This window comes from Micromys minutus (assembly GCF_963924665.1).
Source record: "Micromys minutus genome assembly, chromosome: 31".
Lineage (NCBI taxonomy): Eukaryota > Metazoa > Chordata > Mammalia > Rodentia > Muridae > Micromys > Micromys minutus.
Window position 1 is genome coordinate 87,577 of NC_137966.1, and position 12,407 is coordinate 99,983.

A 12,407-nucleotide genomic window follows, 5' to 3' on the forward strand; every position below is an offset into this window, starting at 1 on the left:
TACTTCTTTGTACTTTTTGTTAGTGGCAGAAAGTACTCACTAGTAATTCCATCCCTCGCCGCCCCCCATTTTTATATAAGTATCTTAAAATTAAATATTTGCCTTATATAAGTCAATATACAGATAAGAATATATTTAAAATTATATCAATGCTAACCCATCATCAAAAAAGGTTTTAAAAAAGATTGTACTCTATTATATATATATATATGTATTATATATATATATATATACACACACACATATATAGGTATGTATCTATGTGTGGGTATATTTGTGAACATGACTAGGAATAGCATTCTAAACTTTCACTTTCTCCCTTCTATTCACTTTTATTTTCATTTAGGAATTATTTCCCCACAAATTGATAAGTGAAGAAAACTTAATGTAATTTTTTTAAAATGGAGGGAGTGGACAATTTTACTGTGTAGCCCAGCCTGGCTTCAAATGTTTCTTCCCAGCCTCAGGAAAGCCAGAGGTACAGAAATGAATCATCAGGACCAGCAAGAAAACTTTCCACTTAGCCCCCCCCACACACACACATAGAATTGCTAACAGATCTCCTAATTCATAGGAGTCTTAAGAATACTTGTTGAAAATTAAAAGTGAGATAAGAATGTTCTGATAAGACAGCTCTGCTACACAAACAAGAATGTCCCAGTTTCATCCTTTAAATATGTGAAGAATTGCAGGCATAAAAGCAAAAGAACATCTACTCATCACCATCTTCCACAATTAGATGCGCTCCATCATTTGGTCTCTAGTCCAGTATGAATCTCTAAAAGGTAAGGACTCTGCTTTTTCCTATATTCATGGTGTTTTCTTACTGAAAGTGTACTAGAGATTATTACACTGATAGAATGAATATGTACGTGCACGAGCGCGTGCACACACACACACACACACACACACACACACACACACATGACTTATTAGAGTGGCTTATAAGATGCAGTTCAAGTAGTTCAGCAATGGCTGTCTCAGACCCGATAGCCTGAGAGTCCTGTAGTTGCTCAGTCTAAGAGGCTGGATGTCTCAACAGACCCCACCTGGCATTGGAGGCCTGGGGGATTCCTAGAGAGCTGTTGGTCTTCAGTCTATGTTGGAATTCCAATAAAGTTTGGCTCTAATACTGGCAAAGGAATGACACAGCAATGGAACAGAGGAAGCTGCCAGTGAGAATGAGAGCAAGCAGCGAAAACGCAGTTACCTTTCTTCTTGTCCTTTTTTTTTTTTTTCACTTGTGAATGGTTTTGTTTGTTTAATACATCTGAAAAGAATTCATATACAAAGAGTTGAGACACAAGAAAGCATCGGTTCGGCACTAATGAATTCACAAGATCAGGACTGGGGAAGGAGATTACCTAAACATTTTTAAAAACTGGAACCTGCAAACAAAATAATCTGATAAAGTCTCTATTAACACTTATAAAGAGTCAACAAGGCTCTCACCATTTTTCTTGAGAGAGCTTCAGCCAGTTGTTCAAGGATTCCTTATAGGCATGAAAGAAAAAAGGGGGATAGCCCTGACTGGTCCCCATGTTGGTTAAAAGTATGCTCCCCACCCCACATGCTCATAGCTTCTTAATGAAGCAGGTCTGTAACCTCATCACCTGAAAGGAGATGCCAATCATCAGTAATGATGTGTTTCCTAACACCATCCCCCTGAGGAACCCTCTGTACCAGGTCTTCAGCTGAATCTAGGAACACTACACAGTGAGTTGTGAATCTATGCTAAGCATATAAGAAAATGACTCACAGGGGCAAAAGAACTTATTTTTTTAATTAGGAACTCAATCCATTTGGTGCATTTTAAAAGGTGCAATACTTTTTTTCATTTATCAATGAAAGAAGTTAGAAATTATTCCCCCTCCCTAAATCAGCAAATGGCAAACAAATACCCTTTAAAGTCACAGTCACATAGAGAGTGCATCCTAGAAAGAGGGGCAAGACAGCTTCCACCCACCTTCATGAGTTTCATCAAAGACTGGATCCACTTAAGGGTGGAGAGAAAAGGCAACTTTCAAGAAGGAGTACGTTATTAAACGAGGCATTTCTATACTCCTTCCTAAGAGCACCAGGTGGGGACATATTTGCTAAACTAGACCTAGGGAGTGGAATGTGGAAATAATCTGTCCTCCTGCCCCACAGGCTGTCCTCTGGTTAACAAATTTTAAAATACAAGTCTAAGAAACAACCCCATACACACCCCAAACGGAGAAAAGGGTTGATGAAAAAAACAAAAGACACTAAGATGCCCCAGATTACTCTCCAAAATGGAACCAGGGAGCAGCTTTGACAGTTTGAATTAGTCTGTTACAGTCAACACAAGCATGCCTTGCTTTTAAACAAAACAAAATGTTTGTGGGGGGTTTATTGTTGGTTTTTTGTTGTCGTTGTTTGGTTTTAAACAAGGAAACAAAAACTAGCACTCATTGCTTTTCAGACAATACATAATTACTGGAAATGAACTATTACTGGAAGGGCAAGGGGGGTCATACTAATGGACCTTGTCTCACATGAGTGCATGTGGGTAGGTGCAGGGCGTTTGTCATTATTGCAGAAACAAATTTTAATTTTTAATCTTTAGTTTGATTTAAACATTGCTTTTAGTATGATGACAACACCAGCTGTGCAGAAAGGGCTCTGGAGATGCGTTCATAGCAGCACACACCTGCGGCTCTTCTTCGGTTCTGGAGGCTCCAGGGCAGCCAATATTGCTTCATCAAACACATTCTTTAGGCCTTTTTGTGTGAGGGCAGAACACTCCACATACTTGACAGCCTTCAGATCCCGCGCCAGCTTTTCAGCAGTCTCTGGAGTAATAGGCTTCTGTTTGTTCTTGGCAAGTTTCTCAATAGTAGAGGGGTCATCTCTGAGATCAATTTGGGTTCCAACAAGCAAGAAAGGAGTCTTTGGACAGTGGTGAGTTATCTCAGGCACCCACTTTTCTTTCACATTTTCAAACGAGGATGGAGAGACCACTGAGAAACATACTAGAAAAACATCTGTCTGTGGATAACTTAGTGGTCGTAGTCTGTCATAATCCTCTTGCCCTGCAGTATCAAAAAGTCCAAGAGTGTATGGCTCTCCACCAATCATAACTGTGACTGCATAGTTGTCAAAAACAGTTGGTACATATTCTGATGGGAATTTGTTTGTTGTGTAGGATATCAGGAGACATGTTTTACCAACAGCACCATCACCAACAACAACACACTTAATTGTCTGCATGGCGGAAATAGTTTTGTATCCACTTTTAATATGTCAAATTAGATGTTGACCTCAGCTTCTCCGCCGGGGCCTCTTCTTGTCCTTTTATCTGCCAGCTACAAGAAAATGCCATTTTGTTTTTCTGCTTCTAAAGATTAGCCATCACCCAAAGATAAATTAATAGGGCTCAGTTGGTAGAGAGCTTGCCTAGAATAATACATATAAGACATCCTCAGTACTACATAAGGGATAGCCATGTATGATAGGGGCTGGTTAAAAACATTGGTGTAATAAACACTTAGTTTTGTCTATTATTGACTGTATTTGCAAGATCTGAATGTTAAAGGCATGGGGGGTAAAAACAGAAGGATCTAGAGTTCAGAAACTCAAGGTCATTTTAGCTACATAGTTTAAAGCCAGCTTAGGCTGTGAGAATTTGGAGGTGGGGAGGGGGAACTTTTCTAGTTTTTAAAGTCAACTACCATATCAATATTTGGATTCAGATTGTCTCTGGTTCCAAGTAAGAGCAACCCTTTTCTAACTACCAGTGACTTTTAATTGGCTTGTTATCTTTTCATTTTCATGTCCCCCTCCCCGTCAATGTTCCTTTTGAATGAATCCATCCATTTTTAACATGCCTGAATCAAGTGTTTCCCTGACCCCTATGTGTCCTACACCAGAGACTTGCAGTGTTATTTTCAGTCCTCACTGTACTCTATCTGGCTCAGTACTTGCCCTATTTGGTCATGGATCACCCTGGGACTTAAAGCTGTGAAGCCACTTCTCAGTCAAAAGTCATCCATGTGATGGGACATAGGTAATACCATTCAGATCCTGGAACCCCATCACCTCTGTACTTCAGGCGCTAACTCTGTACTTGAGCTTTACTCAAATGCACTGCATCCATTTGCAAAAAGTATTCCCCCTTCCTCCAGTACTGCACTGAATTCACCATACCAACTTCTTGCATTGGATTTACTTTACAGTGTTTCAGATATGAGAAATTGCCACCACACCTATGACTCTGTTGTCATTTGTTCTTACCTCCCAAATAGTTTATCTTCTTCCGCACTGTGTCTTTGTCCCTCGTAATCTTCTTCCCACACTGCCCTGACCAAAGATTGGATTCTGTTCAAATTTCTCCAAAGCAGTTTCTGTTACATATAAAATAAAATCTAATGCCCCTATCATGGACTATAGAAAGCTTTACAAAATGATGGTCTCCTAAACCCTTTAATATGTATGAAAATTCCTTTTTAGGGTTTGCCTACAACTGAAATCATCTTGATGTAGCATAATTACTCTGTTGTATTCTCCATCAGAATACAAGTTGATGAGCATAGAAATTTTTCCCATTTAATTTACTGTTGTATTGTCAGCACCCAGAACAGTGTCTAAGATGAGCAAGTGTTCAAGAGATATTTATTGAGTAAATAACAAAATGTCTCCTGTAATTTGAGGGGATATAATTCATAATCCCTAGTGAATACTTGAAAGCACAGATAGTTCCTAACCCTGTAGATACTAAGTCTTATTTTACCCACCTAATTAATTTATGAATAAGTACATATTCGTAAATGAGCAACTATAACTAACAATGAAATAAAATAATTATGAAAACATATTGTAATAAAATTTTGTAAGTGTGGTCTCTAAGTATCATATCACTAATTTATTTAAAGGAAATGTTTTATGACTTCCTATTGACCTATGCAAATAACCAGATTAATTCCTCTCGTACTTTGGGGTCACTATTAAGTAAAAGAAAGATTGTTTGAGCACAAACACAACAGTAATGTAACAAAATCTGATAAATCTGGTCATTTATGGTGTTTACTAAGAAGCTATAGGGCAAGTAACATATAATAGTATCTATACTCTGGACAAGGGGATAATTCACACCATTGGCAAACCAGACTGGATGCTCTTTAAACCGGTGTACCTTTCAAAGTGCAATATAAGTTTATATTTTCCACTTGGTATCTTTATGTCATATTTGGCCATGAGCAATTGAAAGCAAACCCTTAGATAATGAGGACTACTATGTGGTCATCAGTTTCAAATGAAGCTATTGTGTGACTTTAATAGATAAACCCCTTCTACATAGCCATAGCTCTGCATCATGACTGTACTTTCCTCCCAGCTTTTGCTATCATAATCACTGGATTGTGAGCATCTCAATTCACACTTAGGTTTGGTTTTTTGCACTTATTTTTTTAATCCTGAGATAAAAATCCTGGATGTGGCCCAAAGTGCAAGCGTCTTAAAGCTAGTGACATCATCAAGGTAGAATGTCAGCCTTTTGAGTCTCATTTTGGTGTTCTTTTCAGTAAAATACAAAGGAATAGTGCTTAAGAAATCCATGTCATGATAGGAGCTGGTGAAAATATGGCTGTAATAAACACTTATTTTTTATGTAATATTGACTGCATTTGCAAAATCTGAATGAAAAATTTAAACCTTAAATTTAACGAGGAACACATCTATTCGGTACGTCTTTACAGTGTCTCTCCATCTCATGCCAGATACTGTTTTAAAAGATTAAAGACCTATATCCAGCTTCCCAATGGAGAGATATAGACAAACAGGATGCAGACTTAAGGACCTCGAATAGTGATAAGGGTTGTGGAGACAAAACAATGTGATGATGGTGTGAGTTAAGGCCAGCTGCTTTGCAGAGAGTACTTTGGGGAGTGACAGATGCTGAGTTTGGCAATCAGCTGTGAATATAGAAAGATGTGAATGTTGCAGGGATAATGGATTCAGCGATTGGAACAAGGCCGAGGTCTCCATGATGGTCTGGAGTTAGAGTCTGAAAGGAAACTAGTGCACCCCCTGTAGCATGCTCATTCATGGCCTCTCCCCAAGCACAGGAGCACGTGAATGTCATGTTAAAACCTTTGGGTTGTAACTGCTCTGCATCTCAGCTTGATCTTGTTAGCTAGATTGTTGCTTTGCCACCCTGATAGATGAGCCATGGTTTAATTCATCATTATTTGGTGTTAGGGATCTTTCCTTTGGCTATTTTCTGTGTGCATCTTGAAAAACTGCTTGAGTTTTTTCACTCATTTTGAAAAATTGGCTTGCCTTCTCTATTGAGTTGTATGAGCACATACACACACATATACACTCACATATACTCTAGGTGTAATAAGTTATTTAATTGATATATGTGCCATAAATATTATTTAGAACTTACAGCTAATCTTTTAACTTTTCTCAATAGTATCCTTTAAACAACAGGGGTTTTAGCTTCAATGAAGTCCTATCAATTCTTATTTTTTAAGATGTATTGTTTTATTATGCACACTTGGTGTCTTTAGAGACCAGAAGAGGGTTTTGAATCCCCTGGGACTAGAGATACAGATGATTGTGAGCCACCATGTGGGAATCAAACTTAGGTTGCCTGCAAGAACAATATGCAATCTTAGCCACTGAGTTATCTCTCCAGCCTTTCATATATTTTCTTTTATGTCTCCTTCTCCATGCATCCTATCTAAGAACCTATGCTTACCCAAACATTGTAAAGGCTTTTTATCATTTTAAGATTTTCTTTGAAATTTCTAACTTTGGGCAAATTTATTTCCATGCATATTTAGGTAAGGTTCCATTTATTTGTTTGATTGGTAGGGTTTATATATATATATATTTTTTTTTTTCAGCACCTCAAAATCTCACTGATTCTGCTGGCATTGTGGTGTCATTGATATAAAGCATATTTATAAATAATAATATATGGGTTGTTTGTCAGTTATATTTCTGGCCTGTTATTCAGTCTCAGCAGAATTACAAGCTAGCAAATAAAAATACTTGTGGCCAGCATCTGCTTATTTATATCTTGCAATATGGTATATATATATATAGTAACAAATAGTGCATATTTATGTATGCATGCATTTTTATGTATACATATACATACATTCATATATACATACATATAGTGTATATATAATATAAATAAAATATAATATAAAAATAAAAATTATATATAATCTAAAGGATGTACTTCCAGTGGAAATTGTTGCTAATGAGTTTTCCTATGAAATATACAGTATAGTTTCAATCTATAATAATAATTTTTTTTGTTTTTGTTGCTGTTGCTTTATTGGTGTAAACAAACTTATCACTAACAACCTGGTACAGCCTGGTACAGAGGGTCAGTTTGCTTTGCTCCTTACATTTTGTTACCAGCAGGGGGCAGCAGTAACTACATTAGGTAAGTTCAGGCTGTGTGACTTCTATGATCATCTCCCCCACAGTCTCCCACTTTCCATCTGTCCCACGCAGCCCTGCCAGGCTGCTTAATGCTGATATGTTATTTCTCACCTTCTGTTCGGATAGCCAGGCTCTCTGGGTCTCTCCACTGGCTATCCAATAATAGACCTCAGGCACCCATCTCACAGAGAAGTCATTTTCTAGCTTTTTTCCAAATGCAGGAACTGAAGTCATTTTCTGCTTTGCTTCGAAATGCAGGACCTGAAAAGTGCTAGATGGTTCTATTCCACCATCATGGCTCCCTGTGTTTTCTTTGCATCTCTCCCCAGTTTTTATTAAGCCGTAATTGTAATTGTGAGCCTGTTTTATTTGTGCGGCTGTAATTAAGTTGTTGCCTTACCCGGTCACTGGCTCAGATAATCTCGAACATAGCCACTGTAGATTATTTTTAGTGAAAGATGGAATACAGATAAAAGTGAAAGCAGGAAGAAAAGACTTCCATGTCACCTGAATATCAGGTGTGTATAAAGACAAACTACCTGGTCTCAGTATCGCAACATATCAGGGTCCATTTTGCCTCTGATTAAGGGGAATGTAGCTTGTGGTACTGTTGGTCACCTTGAGTTTACTCTCCAGAACAATCAAAAAGGAAGAACAGGGTCAGAAGTCAATAATTAAGGCAAGTAATATTTTAATTAAAACTTTAAACAATAAAATTTAGGACAAGAAAAATCTATGGTAGACAAAATATGACCATTTTAATCAAGGAAGGGTTCCATATTTAGTTTGATGCTGCCCTGAAAGGCTGTCTACACCACCCAACACATCTGAAGATTGGACTTATTATCAGGGGTGACAGGGCCCTTAGACTTTACGGGTTTTGTAATGTACTGATCTTCCAGTGTTGATACCTTGAGGATTTATTGGCCTAGGAGTTGCAGATACAGTGTTGCAGTCACTACAACCTATTGACCTTCTTGTTGTCTGAATGATTTTTTAAAAGATTATTTATTACATACATAGCATTTTGTCTACATATATGCCTGCAAGCCAAAAGAGGGCTCCACCGGATCTTCTTATACACGCTTGTGAACCACGATGTGGTTGCTGGGACTTGAATTTAGGAACCCCGGAAGAGCAGTCAGTACTCTTAACTTTGGAGCTATCTCTCCATCCCCTGTCTTAATGATTTGGTTATTCCTAAAATATCATATAGTTGGAATCATATACAGTGTTTCCTGCTACTTCATTTAAGATTCTTCCATTTCTTTATGTCTTTTTTAAAAAAACATTTAATAACATTCCATCATGTGAACATACTTCCTTATCCATTCACCTGGGGAAGAGCATCCTAGCTGCTTTCAGGTTATAGAAACTGTGGATAAAACTGTAAATCTCAGTCCCTACATTGTTATGCAGGTGTAAGATTTCATTTTGAGAATGATGTGCTCATTGGTTGGAGCTCATGGCAAGAGGATTTTTAGCTTTGTTAAAAACGAAACAAAACAAAAACAAAACAGCCAGTGGTGGTGCTACACACTGGTAGGATTTGCTAAAGGAGGCAGAGGCAGGAGGATCAAGAGTTAGAGGCCACTCTGAGATGCACATTGGGTTGGAGAGATGGCTCAGTGGTTAAGAGCACTGACTGCTCTTCCAGAGGTCCTGAGTTCAATTCCCAGCAACCACATGGCTCACAACCACCTGTAATGGTATCTGATGCCCTCTTCTGGTGTGTCTGAAGATAGCAACAATGTACTCATATATGTAGGAAGCCGTTGGTGCCAATAGATGGCGCCAGCTTCCCGCCTATTATTCAGCCTACAAAAACCCTTCCCCTCAGTGCTCAAATACCACATATGTCATAGCCCAATCTCGGGGGCACGTGAATGAGCTACTGGAGGATGCACCAATCAGGTAGCAACACAAGTCTCTTAGGCATATATAGGAGTGCATTTCTCTCCCACGTCGGAGATGCCCTGACGAGAGAGATTGCCTGTTCAAGAGAAGACCCCTGCTAGAGGGAAGTCCCACGTGGAGGGAGATCCCACCAGGCAAGCACCAAGAGAGATCGCCTGCTCAGGGAGTCCCCCTGCTCAGAGAGAAGTTCCCTGCTCAGGGAGTCCCCTGCTCAGAGTGCTGTACAATAAAGGTTGTTCGCAGAAGAATCCTGTTGTTGCACACCTATTCCTGCCGGCGGGACGTGGGGCGCGACACATATACATAAAATAAATAAGTAAATCTTAAAAAAACAAAAACAAAGAACCAGAGCTGTCTTCCACAGTAACTGTACAACTTCATTTCCCACAGCAATGAACAAGAGCTCTGGTTGTATTTGCTAGTAATCTTTTGAATTTTAGCAACTCTATCTGATCCACAGTTGCATCTCCATACTGTAACTTTAGAACATAATAAAATATTGACTCTCGTTTCCTGTGCCCATTCGTCATGTTTCTGTGTGCTGCAGGGGTTGAGCTCAGCCAGGCAGATTTGCACAGTGAGCATCTTTACCTGCTGAGTCATCTTCCTACCCTTGCTGTCTGCGTTTGACATTGTTTAATATTGTGGGAAATAACCTTTATCGGATATGTCTATTGCTAAATATTTCTCCAACTCTGTAGCTTGTCTTTTTTGTCTTTTGAAAAGTATCTCTCATAGAGTGGATTCCTTCAATTGTTGTTGTTGTTGTCGTTGTTGTAACAGACTGACTTGTGTTTTCATGGGTTATGTGTTTGATGGTGATGTGTATAGCTTAGGTTTTGTTCATTTTTATGATGAGTTAAGGTCTTTGGGTGTCTAATTGCTTCTGTTAGAAGACTGTCCTACTGTCAAGAGGAAAAAATAGCAGCTTTACCAATCCTACATCTGATAGAGGGCTAGTATCCAACATATACAAAGAACTCAGGAAATTAGACTCCAGAGAATCAAATAATCTTATTAAAAATAGAGTACATAGCTAAACAAAGAATTCTCAACTGAGGAATGCCTAATGGCTGAGAAATGCTCAACATCGTTAGTTATCAGAGAAATGCAAATCATGACAGCCCCAAGATTCCAAGTCACACAGTCAGAATGGCTAAGATCAAAAACTCAGGTGACAGCAGATGCTGGCAAGCATGTGGAGAAAGAGGAACACTCCTCCACTGTTGGGATTGCAAGCTGGTACAACTACTCTGGAAATAAGTCTGGCAGTTCCTCAGAAAATTGGACATAATACTACCTGAAGACCCAGTTATTCCACTCCTGGGCATATACCCAAAAGACTCTCCAACATATAAGAAGGACACATGCTCTATCGTGTTCATAGCAGCCTTATTTATAATAGCCAGAAGCTGGAAAAAGCCCAGATGTCCTTCAATAGAGGAATGGATACAGAAATTGTGGTACATTTACACAATGGAGTACTACTCAGCTATTAGAATCAATAACTTTATGAAATTCATAGGCAAATGGATGGAACTAGAGACTATCAACCTGAGTGATGTAACCCAAACACAAAAGAACACATATGGTATGCAGACACTGATAAGCAGATACTAGCCCTCCAAAACTCTAAATACTCAAGAGACAATTCACAGAACATATGAAGCTTAAAAAGAGGGAAGGCCAAAACGTGGATGCCTCAGTCCTTAGAAGAGAGAACAAAATTCTTAAGGGAGGAAACAATGGGACAAATAGAGGAGCAGGGATTGAAGAAAAGATTATTTAGAGGCTACCTCACCTGGGCATCCATCCCATATGTAGCCACCAAATCCACACACTATTGCTGATACCAAGAAGTGCTTACTGGCAGGAGCCTGATATGGATGCCTCCTTGGAGGCTCTGCCAGAGTCATGTAGATACAGTTGAGGATGCTTGCAGCTAACCATCGGACTGAACACAGGGATCCCAATGAAAGAGCTAGAGAAAGGACCAATCCTGAAAGAGTTTGCAACCCCAAGGGAAGAACAACATTATCAACCAACCAAACCCTCCAGAACTTTCAGGGACTAAAACACCAACCAACAAGCACACATGGAGAGACCCATTGCTCCAGCTGCATATGTGGCAGAAGATAGCATTGTCTGGCATCAATGGGAGAAGAGGTCTCTGGTCCAGTGAGGGCGCGTTTTCCCAATGTAGGGGAATGCCAAGGCACTGAGGTAGAGATGGTGATTGGGAGAGGGAGTACCTTCATGGAATAAGTTGAAGGGGAGGGGGGATGGTAGTGGGGGGGGGAAGGGGATAACATTTGAAATGTAAATACAGAGAATATCTAATAAAAGTTAATTTAAATAAAAAAAGAAGACTGCCCTGCCTCTGGTGAGTTGCTTTTGCTTCTTTACTAAAATTTGGTCTCTTTCTAGGCTTTCTCTCCCCCCCCCCCATTGGTTTGTCTACTGCCTGGACAATGATATATTATTACAACAATTCATGATGAATCTTAAAATCCAGTGCTGTTAATTTTTCTTCCAGTATTTCATTGGGTGCATTCAAAATTTCTTGCCTTTCCATATAAATTTTAGAATCAGTTTGTCAGTATCCACACAGTAACCCCTAAATAAACTATTAAAAATGGAGATGATTATAGGTAATTACATAAAGTAGTGCAATAAGGTTCCTTGTATACCTGGTCCAGTTTATCCTGATAGTTCACCTTTGAGATTGATAGTAGAGTACAATTATTAGGGCTATGATACATTACAGTCAAAGTCTCTTTCTGTCACCCCTCATGGTGCCTTTTCATACATCCATTTCCCTCATAGTTCCTGGCAATTGCCCACCTGTTGTTTATTCTGTAACATTTGTATTTTGAGAACATTGCATAAATGGAACCAAACAGTATATAATTAGGGCTAGCTTTCTAATCAAAACAGTTCTCTGAAGAGTCAGGCAGGCTGTTTCATAGTTAACCTGTTTTTTTTTTTTTTTTTTCCTCTGAGTGTTATTGTAGGACATGGTTGTAAGAGGCTATTTTACCCACCAAAGATCCTCATTTAGG

At 39.0% G+C, this 12,407-nt stretch overlaps 1 protein-coding gene across 1 annotated transcript; it reads right to left on the reverse strand.

Annotated features, from left to right (window-relative positions):
• Positions 1-1,280: 1,280 nt before the first annotated feature.
• Positions 1,281-3,298, reverse strand: LOC308440385 (cell division control protein 42 homolog). Its single transcript, XM_080942468.1, has one exon. The coding sequence runs from the start codon at positions 3,232-3,234 to the stop codon at positions 2,659-2,661; it is 576 nt and encodes a 191-aa protein (XP_080798594.1). The 5' UTR covers positions 3,235-3,298; the 3' UTR covers positions 1,281-2,658.
• Positions 3,299-12,407: the final 9,109 nt, after the last annotated feature.

What these genes read in the sequence shown, in the direction of transcription:
- LOC308440385 (XM_080942468.1), bottom strand. Translation starts at nt 3,234, where the DNA reads ATGCAGACAATTAAGTGTGTTGTTGTTGGTGATGGTGCTGTTGGTAAA.